Source organism: Musca vetustissima, unplaced genomic scaffold (assembly GCF_032173495.1).
Source record: "Musca vetustissima isolate MV318-11 ecotype Yass unplaced genomic scaffold, APGP_CSIRO_Mvet_v1 utg39373, whole genome shotgun sequence".
NCBI classification, from domain to species: Eukaryota; Metazoa; Arthropoda; class Insecta; order Diptera; family Muscidae; genus Musca; species Musca vetustissima.
The window spans coordinates 13,296-36,433 of record NW_026874192.1 but is presented as its reverse complement, the minus strand read 5'-3'; the positions used below and the strand labels follow the sequence as shown (position 1 = coordinate 36,433).

Sequence of the window (23,138 nt, the reverse complement as noted above, 5' to 3'; positions counted from 1 at the left end):
CTCTCTGGCTGCAGTTCGTATATAGACTTAATGCTTCAGCTCTACAGTCTACAAATGCTCCCTTCCTTTCAAATTGTTCATTATGATTCCTTGCCTCAGTTAGTCTATAGAATAATACCTGCTTCATTTCCGCTATAAAGAACATCATATATAAAGAACACCTTCATCTCACCTAAATTACAGCTAATATAAATACTCAATTCAAACCGACTAAAGACACCAGAAAGCTCGTATAAAGATGACCTTTTGGGCGGCTTAAAGGAATTAGTCAGTTCGTCTATAAATACTTATTCCCTCTGGCTCCAGTTATAAAGACTCCCTGCAGGACGTCTATAAAGTCCACATTCAGCTCGCTCATAAATAATCGCTTCATCTGATATATAAAGACTCCCTTCAGCTTGTATATAAATAATCCCTTCAGTTCATCTATAGATACACTCTTCAGCTCGACCTCCTATCTGATAGACTATAAAGTCTCCCTTCTGATAGGCCATAAAGACAGTTCGGCTATAAAGATCCCTTCGTTTCGGCTTATATCACCAGTCCGATCAGCTTCAGATTATCTATAATGACTTCCTTGAGCTTGCCTATTAAGACTGCATTTGGCTCGTCCATAAAAACTCCTTTTCAGCCCTCCATTCCCAGAAATTCCCTTCTGATCGGCTAAATAGACACCAGACTGCTCGTCTATAAATATGCCCTTCTGGTCAGCTTAAAGATACCAGTCACTTCGTCCATAATAACTCTATTTGAGCTCATTTATAAAGACTCCCTTCAGCTCGTCTATAGAGACATACTTCGGCTCTTCTATGAAAGACTCCTTTCGGCTCGTCTACGAAAAAATCCCTTCAGCTCGTCTATAAAGACTCCCTCCAGCTCGTGTATAAAGACTCCCTTCAGCTTGTCTATAAAGGCTCCTCCAGTTCGTCTATAAAGGGTCATCCAGCTCGTCTATAAAGACTACCTTCAGCTTGTCTACGAAAGACTCCTTCAGCTCGTTTACAAAGATCCTCTTCAGCTTATCTATAAAAACTGATTTCAATTTAGGTTCTCTTCAGGTAATCTACTAATGGAGATGTTTAAAATTGAAAATATTATAAGTTCGGAATAATTTTCCATCTGAAACTATTTTTCCTTCCTTATCCTGCAATATGTTTGATTGGATAGACATTATCAGATTAAATCCATCTTAATTTAGTATTTCTTTTGTTTGCTGTTTTTTTCTCAGTGTATAACAATATATGTATATATAATATATGCATGTATACACATATTTTAAATTGTTTATAAAAAATGAGGTGTATGTACATAACTTTTGTTGTAGTTGTAATAGTGCATTTGAGTTTGTATGTAATGTGTAAATTGTGTAAATTGTAAATTGTTTGAGACAAAATGGAATTGTTAAATTTGTTTTTTTTTTTCAATTGAATGGAAATTTGTTTTTGAAAATTTTCTTGTGTGTTTTTTGATGTTATCGTTTTTTTCTTTGATTTCTTTTTAATCGTATTTATCATTTGATTTCTTATGTATCTTCTTAAATGCTGCCATTCGTAAACTATCCTTACTGGCTTTGAACAGGTGTGATACATTACGCATGGAACGTGTCGAGATGTTGACCACATGATGTGGCATTGCGGCGGCGGCATGTACCGCTGCAATTGTAGTGGATGTCACCGGTTTGATGGTATAGTCACTGACACCGAGGAAATTATCAGCGTCCTCAATGCTAGCCCGAGACTAGGATGCTTTGATTTTTTTCTTGGGATTGCCACGTTGGGCATCGCTGACAGATGTTGGCGGTAGTTCGCGATATTGGTTCTGGAAAAGAGAAATAATATAAAAATTAGTTGAGAGATATATAAATGCATCCATAGGACTTACAAGTTCTTCATCATCGGGTACTCTTGAAAGGAAATCTAACAGCTCATTATTGGGTATGGTATTGGGTCTCAATATCCTTCGACTAAATTTCATTATGCCCCAGAAAAGCAACAGCAAACGTATAGGTACAAAGTGCAGAACAATTATGGCACCAATTAGTAGGACCACTGCCAGCCAGGTTAGTTCGGGGACGGAAAAATTAAAGGTACTGAAAAAATAAAATAATTTTATAATTTTTGGTATATAAAAGGTCGTAGATCTTACTTCTTGGTACTCTCTCCTAGTGATGCCAAATACCCGATGGTATTCTGTACCGTCTGTGAGACTTCTTGTATTGCCTGCAATCGTTCTTTTATCGATTTCTTTTCTTCTTTTTCCTTATCGTCATCATCATCCTCATCATAGTCATAATCATAACTACCACTTGTAGAATCCGATTGTCCGGTAATTAATCGTATAAGCCAGTTTCTATGGGAGATTTCAAGTATTAGGTACTTGAATAAATTTATTTATTACGGATTTTCTTACTTGAGTATTATGATTAGAATAACCAGCGGAACAGTTTCCAGATTTCCATATATGCAAGCTAGTATCCATAAGGTAAATGCTATGACGGATCGAAGGGGACTTTCCCATTCGAAGCAACTCCTGAAATAGAAAAAATGAACATAAAAATGAAATGAAAAATGGACATAAAAAAAATCTGTCATTTAGAAGCCCTATATGTAATTCGTTAGCTTTTCTGTGAGAGATACCAGAGAGAGAGAGACTCTTGTAGCTCTTGTAGCACAGCTCCTCTGTAAAGACTCCCTTAAGGTCCTCTATAAAGACAAATCCCTCAGATCTTCTATAAATACCACCTTCCGCTCGTCAACAAAGACTCCCTTCCGATCATTTATAAATATGCCCTTCCTATTGTCTACAAAGATTTACTACAGGTCGTCTAAAAATAACTCCCTTCAAAACTTCGCTCAGCTCTTCATATAAAGACTGACTACAAACTGTCGTAAAAACTCCTCCATCACCTCTATTAAACTCCCTCGTCCTTCAGCTCGTCTATAAAGATGCCCTTCCGCTCGTCTAAAAAGTCTCCCTTCAGCTTGCCTATAAATAATCCATTCAGCTCGTCTATGATAGACTCCCTTCAGCTCGTCTATGATAGACTCCCTTCAGCTCGTCTATGAAAGACTACCTTCAGCTCGTCTATGATAGACTCCCTTCAGCTCGTCTATGATAGACTCCCTTCAGCTCGTCTATGAAAGACTCCCTTCAGCTCGTCTATGAAAGACTCCCTTCAGCTCGTCTATGAAAGACTCCCTTCAGCTCGTCTATGAAAGACTCCCTTCAGCTCGTCTATGATAGACTCCCTTCAGCTCGTCTATGAAAGACTCCCTTCAGCTCGTCTATGAAAGACTCCCTTCAGCTCGTCTATGATAGACTCCCTTCAGCTCGTCTATGAAAGACTCCCTTCAGCTCGTCTATGAAAGACTCCCTTCAGCTCGTCTATGAAAGACTCCCTTCAGCTCGTCTATGAAAGACTCCCTTCAGCTCGTCTATGAAAGACTCCCTTCAGCTCGTCTATGAAAGACTCCCTTCAGCTCGTCTATGAAAGACTCCCTTCAGCTCGTCTATGAAAGACTCCCTTCAGCTCATCTATAAAATACTCCCTTCACCTCGTCTATAAAAGACTCTCTTCAGCTCGTCTATGATAGACTCCCTTCAGCTCTTCTATGAAAGACACTCTTCAACTCGTCTATGAAGACTCCCTCAGCTCTCTAAAAAGTCTCCCTTCAGCTTGTCTATAAATATTCCCTTCTGCTCGTCATCGTTTCACCCTGAAATCTTCCTTGGATCTGATTCTGGCTATACTTACTGTATATAACGTGCTGCATCCAGAATATTCATAATTATCACTTTCAGTCTATTAACATTACGTAAAAATAATTGTCTTTTAAACTTGGCCTCCTGTTGGATTAATTTCTCCTCCTTGGGTTGCAGGACACGGCATACCGCTCTCACTTCATTCCAGACCACATTCATTTCTAATAGAATCTAAATAAAAAATAAAAAATGTTTTTTTAAAAATACTTATATATAAAAAATTATATATTTTTAAAATACCTGTGGTGATAAACCTTTGGCCCGCGAACACAGATTTTTATCCTTCAAAGTATACCATCGCTTCACACCATTTTTAATACGCAACAATGGTATTACCAATTTTCCCAGGAATTCCACACGATGATCACGATCCTCATCGTAGACGGTGATCTCCAGGACCTGGGTGATATCTTTGACATTGCTATGAAAAAAATGAAAACGGAACTCGATAAATAAATTTTTACCTGAAATGTAGGCTTAAACACTTACAATGTAAAAATCTTATTCCATGTCGGTGTTAGAGTCTTATATTCCGTTTGTGTCTGCAGGCGAGCATTACCCAATTCCAGCACACAAAATGGATCAGATTTACCGCCAATATCCGCTGCAGCCAAACCTTGAGCCCCGAAAACCTTCACCGTCAAATGCCCTACATCCCGTAAATTTTGAAAGCAACGATGCCAACGATAACGATCCGTCATTGCTTTCAGTTCATGCGGATCCTCTTTGAATGCCTTAAGATCACTAATAGTTTCGAGGGCTGTGGTACCGCTTATCGTCAACATAAGGAAGACTTCACCGGGACAGTCTTCAAATTGTTTCCATATGCCATGGGTATTTTCTCTCTCGAATACACTTAAATCTATGGAAGCTTTACCGTAGAGAGTGTTACGATTCCACAGCGAGATTTCCAGCTGTTGATCCTCTTCGAAGAGATGCAAATCGAATTGTTCCAGCCAACGTTCAGTCCATGATGATTTGCTTTTGTATTTTTCATTTCCTAATCTGAAAGAAGAGAAAGTGGGAAATGAGTGACTCTTCGGAAAAGCTTTGGGTCTAATAGTCCATTAAAAAATAGTCTATAAAAAAATCACGCTTCTGGGTAAAAAAATGCAAATTTAAACAATTAAAATAACGTTAAGAGGTCAACTTATTTTTATCGACTTCCTTTAATTCCTTTATTCCTCTATATATACGCCCTTTGGATATTCGATAAAGTCTCCCCTCCGCTCGTCTATAAAGACTCCCTTTAACACTTCTATGAAGAGCCCCTTCATCAACTATGTAAAGACCACCTTAAGCTCGCCTACAAATTCTCTTTTCATATGGCATGTAAAGACTCCGTTCGGCTCGTCTCTAAAAATCCCTTTCAGTCCGTTTAAAAGTCTTTTCAACTCATATGTAAAATTAGTTTTTCCACTAAAATCCAGTAAGGAAAGTTCACCACTTTGTTAATATCTACAAAATCCTGTAGATAGAACAGACATAGAGGAGGACTATTGATATGGAATCGAGCGAAATTAAATGTGCTTTCTAGATAGATATTTGAACCAATTGAAAAAACCCCATACACATACCATTCTGAAATCAATAAAAAATTGCGTGTCAAACGGAGAGACTCGGATTCTTTGGTGTACTATGAAATCGAGTAAAATTATGTATGGGAGCTATATATAAACACATGGACCTAAATGAGCAATCGTGGTATACAACATTTGTTTTTTGTTATCACTCTATATTTAATTTAATATCCTCTGCCATATTTCGTGTAAATCGAACAAACATAGGCCTTTCGGCGCACCATTAACATAAAGTCGAGCGAAAATATATATAAGATCTATATCAAAATCTGAACCTTTTTCAACAAACCTTATCAAGCATCATTTTTTCCTCAATAGCATTCGTTATGCAAAATTTTTCTCAATCGGACAAATATTGGGAGTTTGGTGTATCATTCCCAAAAAATCGGACAAAACTATATATGGAAGCTATATCTAAATCTGAACCGATTTAAACAAAATTTCGCAGACATTAATCTGGACCTAATCCTGTACTCTGTGCAAAATGTTGCATCAATCGGACAAATATTGGGAGTTTGGGGAATCATTTACCTAAAATCGGGCGAAACTATATATGGGAGCTATATCTAAATCTGAACCGATTTTCACGAAACTTAGCACAAGTCATTCTAGACTCGATTCAGTGCTCTATGCCAAAATTCGTTCAAATCCAATGATTTTCAGGGACTTTGGTGCAAGATTTACGTAAAATCTGGTGAAACTATATATGGGAGCTATATCTAAATCTGAACCGATTTTCAAGAAATTTTACACACATCATTCTAGACTCAATCCAGTACGCAATGCCAAATTTCGTGTAAATCGAAGGACATATAGGGACTTTGGTACACCATTTACATTAAATCGGGCGAAACTATATATGGGTGCTATATCTAAATCTGAACCGATTTTCTCCAATTTCAATAGGGTTCGTCCTTGGGCCAAATAAGTGAACTGTGCCAAATTTCATCCTAATCGGATCATAGAAGCGACATGCGTAAATCGACTCAGAAAGTGACTCTATGCATATTCCCATAGGAACCATGGGTCTCGATTCCTTTTGCCTGCTACAAACATATGCGCAAAGACATAATACCCTGTATCACAGTGTGGTGAAGGGTATAATAACACTCCTTATGTTGGCCTCTCCCTCTTCTGTTGTCCTTAAAAATATTGTTTAAAAATGTACGCCTCGTGTTGGTCCTAAGAAATTGTCTTTAAAAAACCCACGCCTTGTGTTGGTCCTAAGAAAATTGTCCTTAAAAAATCCACGCCTTGTGTTGGTCCTAAGAAAAGTGTCCTTAAAAAATCCACGCATCGTGTTGGTCCTAAGAAAGTTGTCTTTAAAAAACCCACGCCTTGTGTTGGTCCTAAGAAAATTGTCCTTAAAAAATCCACGCATCGTGTTGGTCCTAAGAAAGTTGTCTTTAAAAAACCCACGCCTCGTGTTGATCCTAAGAAAGTTGTCTTTAAAAAATCCACGCCTCGTGTTGGTCCTAAGAAAGTTGTCTTTAAAAAACACCCGGCCTCGTGTTGCTCCTAAGAAAGTTGTCTTTAAAAACCCCCGGAATCGTGTTGGTCCTAAGAAATTTGACTTTAAAAAACCCACGCCTCGTGTTGGCCCTAAGAATGTTGTCTTTAAAAAACCCACGCCTCGTGTTGGTCCTAAGAAAGTTGTCTTTAAAAAACCCACGCCATGTGTTGGTCCTAAGAAAGTTGTCTTTAAAAACCCCCGGCCTCGTGTTGGTCCTAAGAAATTTGACTTTAAAAAACCCACGCCTCGTGTTGGCCCTAAGAATGTTGTCTTTAAAAAACCCACGCCTCGTGTTGGTCCTAAGAAAGTTGTCTTTAAAAAACCCACGCCTCGTGTTGTTCCTAAGAAAGTTGTCTTTAAAAAACCCACGCCTTGTGTTGGTCCTAAGAAAGTTGTCTTTGAAAACCCCCGGCCTCGTGTTGGTCCTAAGAAATTTGACTTTAAAAAACCCACGCCTCGTGTTGCTCCTAAGAAAGTTGTCTTTAAAAACCCCCGGCCTCGTGTTGGTCCTAAGAAAGTTGTCTTTAAAAAACCCACGCCTCGTGTTGTTCCTAAGAAAGTTGTCTTTAAAAAACCCACGCCTTGTGTTGGTCCTAAGAAAGTTGTCTTTAAAAACCCCCGGCCTCGTGTTGGTCCTAAGAAATTTGACTTTAAAAAACCCACGCATCGTGTTGGTCCTAAGAAAGTTGTCTTTAAAAAACCCACGCCTCGTGTTGGTCCTAAGAAAGTTGTCTTTAAAAAACCCACGCCTCGTGTTGTTCCTAAGAAAGTTGTCTTTAAAAAACCCACGCCTTGTGTTGGTCCTAAGAAAGTTGTCTTTAAAAACCCCCGGCCTCGTGTTGGTCCTAAGAAATTTGACTTTAAAAAACCCACGCCTCGTGTTGGTCCTAAGAAAGTTGTCTTTAAAAAACACCCGGCCTCGTGTTGCTCCTAAGAAAGTTGTCTTTAAAAACCCCCGGCCTCGTGTTAAACTAAGAAAGTTGTCTTTAAAAAACCCACGCCTCGTGTTGTTCCTAAGAAAGTTGTCTTTAAAAAACCCACGCCTTGTGTTGGTCCTAAGAAAGTTGTCTTTAAAAACCCCCGGCCTCGTGTTGGTCCTAAGAAATTTGACTTTAAAAAACCCACGCCTCGTGTTGGCCCTAAGAATGTTGTCTTTAAAAAACCCACGCCTCGTGTTGGTCCTATGAAAGTTGTCTTTAAAAAACCCACGCCTCGTGTTGATCCTAAGAAAGTTGTCTTTAAAAAATCCACGCCTCGTGTTGTTCCTAAGAAAGTTGTCTTTAAAAAACACCCGGCCTCGTGTTGCTCCTAAGAAAGACGTCTTTAAAAACCCCCGGCCTCGTGTTGGTCCTAAGAAAGTTGTCTTTAAAAAACCCACGCCTCGTGTTGTTCCTAAGAAAGTTGTCTTTAAAAAACTCACGCCTTGTGTTTGTCCTAAGAAATTTGACTTTAAAAAACCCACGCCTCGTGTTGGCCCTAAGAATGTTGTCTTTAAAACACCCACGCCTCGTGTTGGTCCTATGAAAGTTGTCTTTAAAAAACCCACGCCTCGTGTTGGTCCTAAGAAAGTTGTCTTTAAAAAATCCACGCCTTGTGTTGGCCCTTGAAAAAATTATTTTTATACCCTTCACCACACTGTGGTACAGGGTATTATGTCTTTGTGCATATGTTTGTAACAGGCAAATGAAAACGACATAGACACATGGTTCCTTTTGAGAATATGCATAGAATCACTTTCTAAGTCGATTTATGCATGTCCGTCCGTCTGTCTGTCTGTCCATGTATTTTTGTTAACAAAGTACAGGTCGCATTTATGATCCGAATTGGATGAAATTTGGCATAGGCCACTTATTCGGCCCAAGTACGAACCCTATTGAAATTGGGAAAAATCGGTTCAGATTTAGATATAGCTCCCATATATATATTTAACCGATTTAATGTGAACGGTCCCTATATATCTTTCGATTTGCATGAAATTTGCTACAGCGTAATCATTTAGGTCTAGAATGATGTCTGCCAAGTTTCGTGAAAATCGGTCCAGATTTAGATATAGCTCCCATATATAGTTTCGTCCGATTTCATGTAAATGGTGTCCCAAAGTCCCTATATATCTTTTGGTTTGCACGAAATTTGGTATAACGAGCTGAATTAAGCCTAGAGTGATGTATGCCAAGTTTGGAGAAAATCGGTCCAGATTTAGATATAGCTCCCATATATAGTCGTCCGATTTCATGTAAATGGTGTCCCAAAGTCCCTATATATCTTTCGATTTGCACGAAATTTGGTACAGCCTAATCATTTAGGTCTAGAATGATGTCTGCCAAGTTTCGTGAAAATCGGTCCAGATTTAGATATAGCTCCCATATATAGTTTCGTCCGATTTCATGTAAATGGTGCCCAAAGTCCCTATATATCTTTTGATTTGCACGAAATTTGGCACAACGTACTGAATTAAGCCTAGAGTGATCTCTGCCAAGTTTGGAGAAAATCGGTCCAGATTTCTATATAGCTCCCATATATAGTTTCGTCCGATTTCATGTAAATATTGCCCCAAAGTCCCAATATATCTTTCGATTTGCACGAAATTTGGCATAACGTACTGAATTAAGCCTAGAGTGATGTCTGCCAAGTTTCGAGAAAATCGGTCCAGATTTCTATATAGCTCCCATATATAGTTTCGTCCGATTTCATGTAAATGGTGCCCCAAAGTCCCAATATATCTTTCGATTTGCACGAAATGTGAATTAAGCCTAGAGTGATGTCTGCCAAGTTTCGAGAAAATCGGTCCAGATTTAGATATAGCTCCCATATATAGTATCGTCCGATTTCATGTAAATGGTGCGATTTGCGCGAAATTTGGCATAACGTACTGAATTGAGCCTAGAGTGATGTCTGCCTTGTTTCGTGAAAATCGGTCCAGATATAGATATAGCTCCCTTTTATTATAGATTGTTTTTAAGTAATTGAAGCGCCAAGGAACCAATAGACTGATATGAACAAAACGTTCTGAAATTACTATAACCTAACCTGTGACATGTTTGTTTGAAATCGCTTAATATTTGGATAGAGCTTCCATATATATTTTCGCCCGATTTCAAGTAAATTGGGCATCAAACTCCTCATGTAGTCAGATTGACATCAAATTTTGCACAATTAACAAAATTGGGCATAGAATTACGTAGTTGCGTTTTCTAGAAGTACAGACATAGCCCAACGGATGACCTATTTATATTTGTTTGAAGTCGATTTACATACTTTATGAATAGATCTAGATAGATTCACATTTAGATAAATATCACATATTTTATTTCATCCAATTTCATGTTAATAGTCCTGTTTAATATACCCATAGTGGTGAAGGCTATCATATAGTCGGCCCCGTCCGACTTTACTACTTTCCTTACTGGTTTTTGTTTAAGTTTTTCCCTTGTTGCATAATTTTCTTTTTTTTTACAAAAATACGGAAATATCATGATTTATGTAGGTATGTATATAAAAAAATTATCTAATATTATCTTAGCATATATTTAAATATTTCTAACACTTACCTAAATTTAATATGGGCATCACTTAATTTATTGCCATCCTCTGCCAGCGGTAAACCTTTGGCTTTAACCAGCAATATCGTGACTACTGAACTCCAGATTTGAGACTTTAAACGTTTTGATGATTCAGCCAATTTTGAATTTCTTTGGAAATGCTAAAACGAGATGAAAAAAAAAACAAACAAAAATTATTAGTTATGGGAATTGTGACAATTTTCCAGGCATGATTATTGCCTCAAACTTCCTTCTTGCAAATCGGAAATTTCAAGTTCACAGAAAATTGGTTTTTGAGGCTTAGTTAAACTAAACCGCTTATAATACCAAATCACTCGCAACCCATACTAACTTCACAAAAATCCTCCAGCTCGTTGTGTAGGTGATCCGTCCATTGTTGTTGGGTTTTACGCCAGCGTTTCATCAATGCAATTTTATCGGCCAGACATTTACTGCCATTGATATTAAGCGCATAGGTTTTCATGATTTTGATTTAATTTCCGCTTTCAAAATTGTGATAACACATTTCAGTTACAGTCAAATTCGACGATGCGACTGTCTGCCGGTCTGTTTGAATTGTTAGTAAGACGGGGTTCGGTATCGGTTTTGTAAAGACAAACACATTGGCCCGGCACACGAATTCAAATGAAACAAAAACAACGACTGACTGACTGGCTGACTAATTGAAGTTGGCTTGTGTTTTATTATTATACTTGTTGTGGCTAGACTTTGGGAGAATTAGCTAGTAAATATTTAACAAAAACAAAAGTTTCATAATGTACACTGAGAGAAATTATTTTTTCGAATAATAAAAATAATAACAAATACAAAAATTAATAATAATTACAAATAAATAATTTTTAAAAAATTCTGAATGTTGCAAATATTTCTCAAATATTGGCCATAAACAAAAATAAAAACAGTTTTTCTCCCAGTGTGGCTCCCTAGCTTAACTTTATAGTAAGTATAATTGAGTTAAACGCAAGTTTTTTTTATCAGTCTGATACTCAGTCAATAGAGCAGAGAAAGTGAACTGAGTCACGCCAAATTTTGTAAGCTTTACTGAATGAATTAACTCAATGTTTGTTTGCTGTCATCGCTGAGTAATGTTGGTTGCGGGGTTTAGACCACAGCTTTTGTATTAATAGAGTAAACCACGAACACTCAGAAAAATATGTTTTAAGAATATTTAGGAGGTCGAGAATAAATAATTATTTTTTATAGGGCTAACATAGGCGTGGATTTTTTAAAGAATATTTTTCCAGGGACCTATATGAGGCGTGGATTTTTTAAAGAATATTTTTCCAGGGACCTATACGAGGCGTGGATTTTTTAAAGAATATTTTTCCAGGGACCTATACGAGGCGTGGATTTTTTTAAAGAATATTTTTTATGGACCAACACAAGGCGAAGATTTTTTAAAGAATATTTTTCCAGGGACCTATAAAAGGGGTGGATTTTTTAAAGAATATTTTTACAAGGCGTGAATTTCTATACCCTTCACCACACTGTGGTACAGGGTATTATGTATTTGTGCATATTTTGTAACAGGCAAAAGGAAACCAGATAGACACATGGTTCCTTTTGAGAATATGCATAGAATCACATTCTGAGTCGATTTACGCATGTCCTTCTGTCTGTCCGTCCGTCGAAGTATTTTTGTTAACAAAGTAAAGGTCGCATTTGTGATACGATTTAGATGAAATTTGGCACAGTTCACTTATTTGGCCCAAGGACGAATCCTATTGAAATTGGAGAAAATCGGTGCAGATTTAGATTTTCGTCCGATTTTATTTAAATGATGCACCAAACTCCTAATATTTATCCGATTGGGACAAAATTTTGTACAGCGCAGTGAATCAGTTTCATATTTATGTATTGAAAATTTTGTTGGAATCGGTTCAGATTTAGATATAGCTCCCATATATAGTTTCACCCGATTTTTTGTAATTGATGCACAAACCCCTAATATTTGTCGGATTGTACAGCGCACTGAATCAGTTTCATATTTATGTATTGTATTGGAATCGGTTCAGATTTAGATATAGCTCCCATATATAGTTTCGTCCGATTTTGTGTAAATAGAGCACCATATTGCCAATATGGGTGCGATTGAGACAAAATTTTGTAAAACGCACTGAATCGGTTTCATATTTATTTATGCGAAATTTTGTTGGAATCGGTTCAGATTTAGATATAGCTCCCATATCCGTCCGATTTTTTGTGAATGATATACCAAATTCACGATATTTATCCGATTGAGACAAAATTTTGCACAGAGTACTGACTTAGGTCCAGACTGATGTCTGCGAAGTTTTTTCTAAAATCGGTTCAGATTTAGATATAGCTCTTATATATAGTTTCATCCGATTTTATCTGAATGATGCACCAAACTCCCAATATTTGTCCGATTGGGACAAAATTCTGCACAGAGTACAGAGTTTGGTCCAGATCGATGTAAGCGAAGTTTTGTTGGAATCGGTGCAGATTTAGATATAGCTCCTATATATAGTTACGTCCGATTTTATGTAAATAGAGCACCATACTGCCAATATTGGTCCGATTGAGACTCAATTTTGCACAGAGTACTGAAATAGGTGTAGATTGATATATGCCAAGCATTGTTAAAATCGGTTCAGATTTAGATATATCTCCCATATATAGTTTCGTCCGATTTTATGTGAATGATGCACCAAACTCCTAATATTTGTCCGATTGGCACAAAATTTTTCACAGAGTGCTGAATTAGGTCCAGACTAATGTATGTGAGGTTTTGTTGAAATCGATTTTGATATAGCTAACAGTTTCGTTCGATTTTTGGTGAATGATACACCAAACTCCCAATATTTGTCCGATTGGAACAAAATTTTGTACAGAGTACTGATTTAGGTCCAGACTGATGTCTGCGAAGTTTTGTGAAAATCGGTTCAGATTTAGATATAGATCCCATATATAGTTTCGTCCGAGTTTTTTGTGAATTATGCATCAAACTCCCAATATTTGTCCAATTGAAACAAAATTTTGCACAGCCAATAGCCAATGCTATTGAGGAAAAATGATGCTTGATAAGGTTTGTTGAAATCGGTTCAGATTTTGATATAGGTCTTATATATATTTTCGTTCGATTTTATGTAAATGGTGCACCGAAGGGCCTATGTTTGTTCAATTTACACGAAAATTGGCAGATACAGTAATAAAAAAACAAATGGTGTATGCAACGGTTGCTCAATTAGGTCCGTGTGTCTATATATAGCTCCCATACATAATTTGACTCGATTTCATACAAATGGTACACCAAAGAATCGAGATCTGTCCGTTTGACATGCAATTTTTCATTGATTTTGAATGGTATGTGTATGGGATTTTTTCAATTGGTTCAAATATCTATCTAGATAGCACATTTAATTTCGCCCGATTCCATCTCAATGGTCCTCCAAATATTTTTTCAAGGACAAGAAAAGGGGAGGATTTAAAAAAAAAATTAAGGACTACAAAAGGCGAGGGTTTTTAAAGAATATTTTTTCAAGGACCAATACTAGGCGTGGATATTTTTTATGGACTAACAGAAGGATGATTTTTAGGACAATTAGCTCTGCTCTCTTGGAATTTAAACGAATATTGTCTCAATGAGTATTGAACTTACAAGCGTGGATTTTTAAATACGCTGATTTATTTTATTGAACATTGTTTGTCATTTGCTTTAATGTATCACATTTTTGTCGGCTATGTCATTTTCACATATATTTGCAGACATTCTATCTTTATGGTAGGTCGTTAGTGACAGTTAAAATAGCTGTCACTTTTAACACCATTATCCTGTGTTTCCCACACACTCCCCCTGTGGGAGACCAACAATTTTAGGACAATGACATTTTGTGTCACAAACAAAAAATGTTTTGTGACATGATGACATATTTTGGTTGGCAGCAACAACAAGCCAAACAAAAACGGCAAAGAATCCAGACGACATCATTAATCTCACTTCAGACGAAACATACAAAGAAATCATTATGTGGAAAACTTTTGTCGGTCCTCCCACAAAAAAATGATAACTTTCAAGTAACCCATAACAATGCTGTAAATTGGATTCTTGTTAAAGATGAGGCCTAAACACAAAACATACAAATAAACATATTTTTGGCTGACTCTCCATTTTATTTATTTATGATGTTAAATAGGGAGCTGTCATAAACAAAAAACTGTCGACTGTGGCGGAGAAGAGGAGGATGATAAACGCCAAGACCAATCAAATATTTTCCCAAAAGAAATAAAGGTATATTTCCGTTTAATGTGTTGACGGAAGAGCAGAAAGAAAAATTAATGATTTATTTATTCCCCGAACGATGAAAAATTTGACTGGCAGACGAGAATGGACTCATAAAAGATGCCTGGCAAAATATCTTCCTCCATTAATTATGGCACATAATATTTCTTACTTGATGTTTATTCCCATTTAATGGGTAAGAAGAAAATTTATAATTTTATTTATGTTAAAGACGTCGGCAAATTAATTTATTATCGTAATAATAATGATTATTTGCATAATACAAATTGTTGTTTATATTAAATAAAAGAGAATTATGGTTACAAATTACATATTGACTCACCTGTTCTTTGTCCTCTTGACTACGCGGCCATAGTGTTAAATTGACAAGAATTTCACCCATTGGCCTGTCGGGATGATTAACGTCGTGCAGTGCCAAATTTACATCTTCCGCAATACCCAATTCCAGTTGTGTCAAATCAATTTTTGCCGAACCCATGAAATCGTCCTGCAGACCCCAATCGTAGTCGAAAACCTGGAAATGGAAGAAAAAGATTTAGAATTTTTTTCCTAGAACATATAACTTTAAACCCAATCACTATGAAAAGGCAAAGTAAAAGAAAACCAAACCTCCCTAATGTTGACGACCCCCGCAAACGTATAAAGGACCACGATCTGCGAATCTGCACTTGGAATGTGCGCACGTTGTACAGAACAAGCGCAGTGTTCGCTTTGGTGGATGTACTCTAGAAGTACAAAGCCGATATTATTGCCTTACAGGAAATGCGATGGAAAGGGACTGACGTAAGTAAATCCGATGATTACGCCCTGTATTATAGCTGCCATGAAACGAGACATGAATTTGGCTGCGGATTTATGGTTAATAGGAGAATAAAAGACCTCGTCTCCAGATTCACTCCAGTAAATGAGCGAATTGCTATAATCGGTATGAAAGCGAAGTTCTTCTACATCAGTGTCATTTGCGCCCATGCTCTGACCGAAGATAAAGATGAACAGACCAAAGACATATTTTATGAGCGCCTAGAAACAGCATATGACCGTTGCCGTGGAAAACATATTTGACTCCACCGTCGGAAAATTCAGCCTTCATGAAGAAACATCCGACAACGGCATGAGGTTGATTGACTGCGCGGCATTAAAAAACGCGGCAGCACCAGATTCGAGCATCTCGATATACACAAGGCCACCTGGATCTCTCTTGATCAAGCAACGAGAAATCAAATTGATCATGTTGTGATAGACGGAAGGCATTCATCCAGTGTTTTAGACGTCCGATCGATCCGAGGAGCGAATATCGATTCGGACCATTACCTTGTGACAGCCAAGGAACGCACCCGTTTTAATGCAGCAAAGGTGCGATCTAACACAACACGGAAACTCGACGTCGAAAAGCTGCAAACACAACAGTTAGCGGAGGCCTACTCCGCTCAACTTACCAACCTGCTTGAAGAAAGCACTTCTTGTCCCAATAATAGTATAGAAGCACAATGGCAAAAAATTGCCCACCCCCCCACAAACTGCAGCAAAAGCAAGACTTGGGTACCAAAAACCACCACCAACCACAGTTTGTCGTATGATCTATTTAACATCCTGCTGGAAAAGGTCATACGAGACGCAAAGGTGAACAGAAGTGGCACTCTGTACACCAAACAACACATGTTATTACGCCGATGACATCGATATAATGGGTCGAACATTGCGAGCGGTAACAGCCACCTTTGAACAAATTGAAAAGGAATCTGCCAAAGTGGGTCTGACAGTAAACGGCGAGAAGACCAAGCTGATGGTATCAACGCGCAAGACGTCCAGTAGACTTAGACCAACTGTGGAACTTGAGAACCACAGTTAAATATTTTATATACCTTGGTACCGCCATAAATGTGGAACATGAGAACTACAGCTTCGAGGTAGTTAAAGATTTTATATATCTTGGTACCGCCATAAATAAAACGAATGACATCAGTTTTGAAATTCGGAGAAGGATTGTGATGGCCAACATATGCTACTATGGTCTGAGTAAACAGTTTAAAAACAAGGCTACCTCCCGCCAGACCAAACTCACACTATACAAGACGCTGATACTACCCGTGCTTTTATATGGATCTGAAGCATGGGTACTTGCGCAAGCAGATGAGGCAGCTCTTGGGGTGTTTGAAAGAAACATTTTCCAAAAGATCTACGGGCCGATATGCGTCGACGGTGAATATCGGCGTCGAAGGAACCACGAGCTTTACAATGTATACGCGGACATCGACATAGTCAGTCGTATTGAGCTGCAGCGACTACGGTGGCAAGGCCATGTTGTGCGAGCCAACTGATGGTTTCCGTAGAAGGGGAAGGTCACGAATTAGATGGAAAGACCAAGTAGAAAACAACATCTTGAAATGTGGTTTCTAAATTGGTGGATTTGCGCACAAGACCGACGCGCTTGGAAATCTTTTTTATGCTCCGCTTATGGAACAACCGCTCTGTAACAAGTCAGCTAAGTAAGTAAGTATAGCTTTAAATGTGCGGAATGATTTCTTAAAGAATATTTTTTCAAGGACTAACACAGAAATAATTATTTTAAGAAGAATGTTCAAGGACCATTAACGACGTGGGTTTTTATTTAAAGAATACTTTGTTTATGAATCATTGCAGTGGTAAATTTTTTAATGAACAGTTTTCAAGGTTCATTACAGGTGTGGATTTTTTAAAAATATTTTTCATGGACCAATACAAGCAAGGATTTTTAAAAGATAGTTTTTCTATGATCACAACGTGATATTTTTCAAGGAGCAATATAAGGCGTGATATTTTTCATATAACAATACAAGGCTTGGATTAAAAATATATATATTTTTTTTCAAATACCATTGATATGCGGGGATTTAATAAGGAGTGAATTTTTAAAAAAATATTACCTCAAGGACTTTTAAAATATTTTTTGAAAGGATTTTCGGCCTAGAATCATGGATTTGATACGTTTATCGACCAATGTTGTAATTTGTTATAATATTAAGCACAACCCACATACCCACTGTTAAATATATTTAAATATCTGCTACCTTTTGCTCTTTTACTGCCCTTCTCAGAAAATGATACTACATTCCATATTCACTTAAATGGGCATGCGAAAAAGTTTCGAATATTCCAACTATTTTTTATTTTTGCTAAGTATGCTTAACGAAATTGTGCCACAAAGCCATTGCCAAGAGGATACCTCAATTTAGGTTAACAGATATCCCTCAAAAGGTTATTCAATTTTAAATCGCATTACATATTTAAAAGGACACCACAATTTCCCAAGTAATTGTTTGTAAACATTATTAACTTTGTAATTTGTAATTCTTTTACAATGGTGTATTGAAAATGCCTTAGGGACTGTGGTTTGGAAATAATGAATGGGATGCGCTTGAATTGTAATAAGTCGTACGTACTCATCCTCAATTGCTTTGTTGGGGTTGGGATTTTGTTGTCCTTGAAAAAAGGGAAATCAATGAGATTTCCGTTTGCTGCAATCATACAATTTATTTCATTGCTTTCCGAACAATTGAGATAATTATTTATTATGGGCAATTGAACGCAGCATTCTATGCGTACTTTTTCTTTTTTATACCCTTCACCACACTGCGGTACAGGGTATTATGTCTTTGTGCATATTTTTGTAACAGGCAAAAGGAAATGAGATTGACACATGGTTCCTTTTGAGAATAGGCATAGAATCACTTTCTGAGTCGATTTATGCATGTCCGTCCGTCTGTCCGTCTGCAGATTTTAAATTGAAAACAAAGTACAGGTCGCATTTATGATCCGATTTGGATGAAATTTGGCACAGCTCACTCATTCGGGAAATTGGGAAAAATCGGTTCAGATTTAGATATAGCTCCCATATATATTTTTGTCCGATTTATGATAAATGGTGCACCGAAATTCCTATATATCTATCGATTCGCCCTAAATTTGGCACAGCGCACTCAATTATGTCTAGAATGATATGTGTAAAATTTCTTGAAAATCGGTTCAGATTTACATATAGCTCCCTTATATAGTTTCGTCCGATTTTATGTAAATGGTGCACCAAAGTCCCTATATATCATTCGATATGCACGAAACTTTGTTTAGAGAAAATCGGGTCAGATTTAGATATAGCTCCTAAATGTATTTTCGTCCGATTTTATGTAAATGGTGCACCAAAGTCCCTATATATCATTCGATATGCACGAAACTTTGTTTAGAGAAAATCGGGTCAGATTTAGATATAGCTCCTAAATGTATTTTCGTCCGATTTTATGTAAATGGTGTACCAAAGTCCCTATATATCTTTCGAATTGCACGAAATTTGGCATAGGGTACTGAATTATTTCCAGTATGATGCATGCTAAGTTTCGTGAGAATCGGCTCAAATATAGATATAGCTCCCGTATATATTTTCGTCCGATTTTATGTAAATGGTATGTATATATTTGTCGATTTGCATGAAATTTTGCATAGTGTACTGGATTGAGTCTAGAATTACGTATGTTAAGTTTCGTGAAAATCGGTTCAGATGTAGATATAATTCCCATACATATTTTCGTCCGATTTTATGTTAATTGAGCACCCAAGCCCCTATATATAAATTGCCTTGAAATCGGTTCAGATTTAGATATAGCTTAGTTTCCATATATAGTGAAGGGTATCATATACTCGGCCCAATCCGACTTTATTACTTTCCTTACTGGTTATATTCGCGTCCTTGAATGATGCATATATAGAGTTTGTATACTATTACTTGGACCAAAATTGGGTGAGAGTTCCTTGTATTTTATACAGGCATGTCGAGGTCTTGATCTGCTGGTCTTTGAGAAAATATTCTTTGCTACTCCTTGAGAAAAAATTATTAAAAATCCACGCTCTTTGGTCTGCTGGTCCTTGAGAAAATATTCTTTAAAAATCCACGCCTATTGGTCTGCTGGTCCTTGAGAAAATATTTTTTAAAAATCCACGCCTATTGGTCTGCTGGTCCTTGAGAAACTATTCTTTAAAAATCCACGCCTATTGATCTGCTGGTCCTTGAGAAAATATACTTTAAAATTCGACGCCTATTGGTCTGCTGGTCCTTGAGAAAATATTCTTTAAAAATCCACGCTCTTTGGTCTGCTGGTCCTTGAGAAAATATTCTTTAAAAATCTACGCCTATTGGCTTGCTGGTCTTTGAGAAAATATTCTTTAAAAATCTACGCCTATTGGCTTGCTGGTCCTTGAGAAAATATTCTTTAAAAATCTACGCCTATTGGTCTGCTGGTCCTTGAGAAAATATTCTTTAAAAATCCACGCCTATTGGTCTGCTGGTCCTTGAGAAAATATTCTTTAAAACTCTACGCCTATTGGCTTGCTGGTCCTTGAGAAAATATTCTTTAAAAATCCACGCCTATTGGTCTGCTGGTCCTTGAGAAAATATTCTTTAAAAATCCACGCCTATTGGTCTGCTGGTCCTTGAGAAAATATTCTTTAAAAATCCACGCTTCTTGATCTGCTGGTCCTTGAGAAAATATTCATTAAAAATGCACGTTTCTTGGTCAGCTGGTTCTTGAGAAAATATTCTTTAAAAATCTACGCTTCTTGATCTGCTGGTCCTTGAGAAAATATAGTTTGAAGTCCACGCTTCAGAAAATATTCTTAACCATAAAATATTTCTTAACAATTTCATTTTTCATGCCTAATCTCCAACTTACCTTAACAATAATGGGTTCGAAAGGATCTTCAATTGGCACCACAAATACTTCATCCCAAACAGGATTCAAATCTCGATGTATTGTGCGTGATTTGTGTAAAAGGCGGCCGGCCATTTTAAATTTGACATAAGGATCACTTAAACCTGAAAATGCAAATTAAAGGAAATACAAAAGAAATGATGAGTCGGAAATTCTTTTCTATCTAAAGAAGGAAGGAAACAAGAAGAAGCAGAAAAGTACAAATCATCACGACCCTCTCTACACTTACCATTTTTGTCCATGGCCACTAAATCACTGCCATTTTTGAGATGAACACGTAGTTGAAAGAAGACATATTGACGTAATTGGGCTTCCTTTTTGCGGCGTTTTTCATCGGCCTGGTGACAAAGAATAAATCAAGAGAAACAAAATAAAAAGGAAATGCAATTAAAATTTGTTAGAAAATTTTAAAATAATTTTTTAAAGAAAAAAAGTAGGGAAGGGAAATTTCCATCTCACCTGCAAATGTTCCATTTGTCTTGCCGTCAGCTGAGAATCATTGCCGCCATAATTACTGCCACCATTTTCCGGATGCTCATCGATACGCCCCTCCATCGAACCACCAAATCTCTGTATGGCCTGTGCCATTCTCGCTGTGGCCTTAAATTCCTTAGCCAATGGTGAACCACCAATTGTTTTGGCCCTATGCCTTGGTGATTGGGTCACAGAACTACTTTCTGAACTATAATCGGCAGCATAGTCGGTACTCTCTTCCAGGAAATCATTTGGCGATTTACGCCCCACCCGATCTTTACTTTTGGCACGACCCCAACGATGTTTCAGATTATTAAAAAATCCATGGGTCTTTTGTAGCACCCCTCCACCACCACCCGATGAGGTGTTTGGCGCCGCTGCACTTTTCGCCCGTTTCGGTGATGTCTGTGGTGATTCTTTGTGACCATTCAATTCGGAGGCTGATTTACTTAAATGCTGTCCTAAACGTTGGCGGGATTGTGGTGAGCCATGTGGGCTGGCCGAGGGTGTAATATTAATGGATTCTTTGCTATGAAATTCCTGACGTCGATACTCTGCTGAACGATATTCTTCACTTGCCAATACATCGTCACTGTAGTGAATACGTGCTGGAATGAATAGAAGAAAGAAAGGAAAAGAGGATTAAATGGTTTGAATTGTTGTTGGTGTTGTTGTTGTAGTACACTTGTCATTTGTCACACATGTCTGTTTGATTTCAAATTAAAGCAGATTGAGTGAACAATGGGTACATCTGTTTTTAACATTTAACAACAGTTGAGATAAATTGGAAAGCTTAAATCAAAAGGGACGAACCAGCATTAATTTTGTTAATTTTTGGTTGCTAAAAATCGAATCGAATTCGAATTATACCTGAATCCAGTTAAAAAAATCATTTTTGAGAATATTTTCCAAAAGCGGATTTTTGATAATTTTTTTCAGGTCCCAAAGGGCAATATGGTTAATTTTTAAATATATTTATTTTAAGGTTCCAAACAAGGATTTTGTTAAAACAATAAGCGTGGATTTTTTAAATAATTATTTTCAAGAACCTATGCGAGGACCTACAGACCAATAAGCGTGGATTTTTTAAATAATTATTTTTAAGAACCTATGCGAGGACCTACAGACCAATAAGCTTGGATTTTTAAAATAATTTTTTTCAACGACCTATACAAGGCGTGGATTTTTTAAATAATTTTTTTCAAGGACCTATATACCAATAAGCGTGGATTTTTTAAATAATTTTTTTCAAGGACCTATATACCAATAAGCGTGGATTTTTTAAATAATTTTTTTCAAGGACCTATATACCAATAAGCGTGGATTTTTTAAATAATTTTTTTCAAAGACCTATAGACAAATAAGCGTGTATTTTTTAAATTTTGTTTTCAAGGACCTATAGACCAATAAGAGTGGATTTTTTAAATAATTTTTTTAAGGACCTACAGACCAATAAGAGTGGATTTTTTAAATAATTTTTCTCAAGGATCTACAGACCAATAAGCGTGGATTTTTTAAATAATTTTTCTCAAGGACTTACAGACAAAAATAAGCGTGGATTTTTCAAATAATTTTTCTAAAGGACTTACAGACAAAAATAAGCGTGGATTTTTTAAATAATTTTTTTCAAGGACCTACAGACCAATAAGCGTGGATTTTTTAAATAATTTTTTTCAAGGACCTACAGACCAATAAGCGTGGATTTTTTAAATAATTTTTTTCAAGGATCTACAGACCAATAAGCGTGGATTTTTTAAATAATTTTTTTCAAGGATCTACAGGCCAATAAGCGTGGATTTTTTAAATAATTTTTTCAAGGATCTGCAGGCCAATAAGCGTGGATTTTTTAAATAATTTTTTTCAAGGATCTACCTACCTGTAACCTTCGATTCTGGACCTACAGACTAATAACCTTCGATTCTGGACCATACATCATAGTAGGACTGTGTGTGCTGCACATTACAAATTATGACATCATATATTTTATTCCACACACAAACTCGCGTAAGGATATAAAATAATGAATATTAAAAACTCTTTATTATCATCATTATTCAAAGTCATATATACACGCTTAACATAAGATTTCCCCTCTTGGCGGAATATATCCATGACTACATGGGCATGTATGAAAGTGTATATAAAATACGCACATGCATGTAACCTTTTTTTATGGCATTTTGAATATTTTAACATCAGCGACGTTTTGCAACGACGTGTATGGAAATTACACACTACAAAAATATGTCA

The 23,138-nt window shown here is 36.8% G+C and overlaps 1 protein-coding gene across 2 annotated transcripts; it reads right to left on the bottom strand.

The window, feature by feature from the left end:
* Positions 1 to 1,708: 1,708 nt before the first annotated feature.
* Positions 1,709 to 21,437, bottom strand: LOC133331553 (multiple C2 and transmembrane domain-containing protein). 2 transcript variants are annotated; one of them, XM_061539940.1, is made up of 12 exons: positions 20,874 to 21,437; positions 20,644 to 20,752; positions 20,376 to 20,518; positions 15,002 to 15,193; positions 10,404 to 10,555; positions 4,252 to 4,767; positions 4,003 to 4,183; positions 3,755 to 3,933; positions 2,410 to 2,529; positions 2,146 to 2,349; positions 1,882 to 2,089; positions 1,709 to 1,818 (listed from the first exon to the last, which is right to left on the bottom strand). In XM_061539940.1, exons 1-12 carry the CDS (start codon positions 21,000 to 21,002, stop codon positions 1,738 to 1,740), a joined length of 2,214 nt encoding a protein of 737 aa, XP_061395924.1. In that variant the 5' UTR covers positions 21,003 to 21,437; the 3' UTR covers positions 1,709 to 1,737. The 2 variants fall into 2 exon arrangements, with proteins under 2 accessions (XP_061395924.1, XP_061395931.1); XM_061539947.1 differs by lacking the exons at positions 15,002 to 15,193; positions 20,376 to 20,518; positions 20,644 to 20,752; positions 20,874 to 21,437 and adding an exon at positions 10,747 to 10,910.
* Between the last annotated feature and the right edge of the window lie 1,701 nt (positions 21,438 to 23,138).

Excerpts from the sequence above, each read along its gene's own strand:
- LOC133331553 (XM_061539940.1), bottom strand. The coding sequence starts at position 21,002 with ATGGCACAGGCCATACAGAGATTTGGTGGTTCGATGGAGGGGCGTATC. Across the intron at positions 4,768-10,403 it reads GATGCCCATATTAAATTTAG|ATTAGGAAATGAAAAATACA; the intron begins GTAAGTGTTAGA and ends CTCTTCTTTCAG. Across the intron at positions 2,530-3,754 it reads GATGCAGCACGTTATATACA|GAGTTGCTTCGAATGGGAAA; the intron begins GTAAGTATAGCC and ends TTTCTATTTCAG.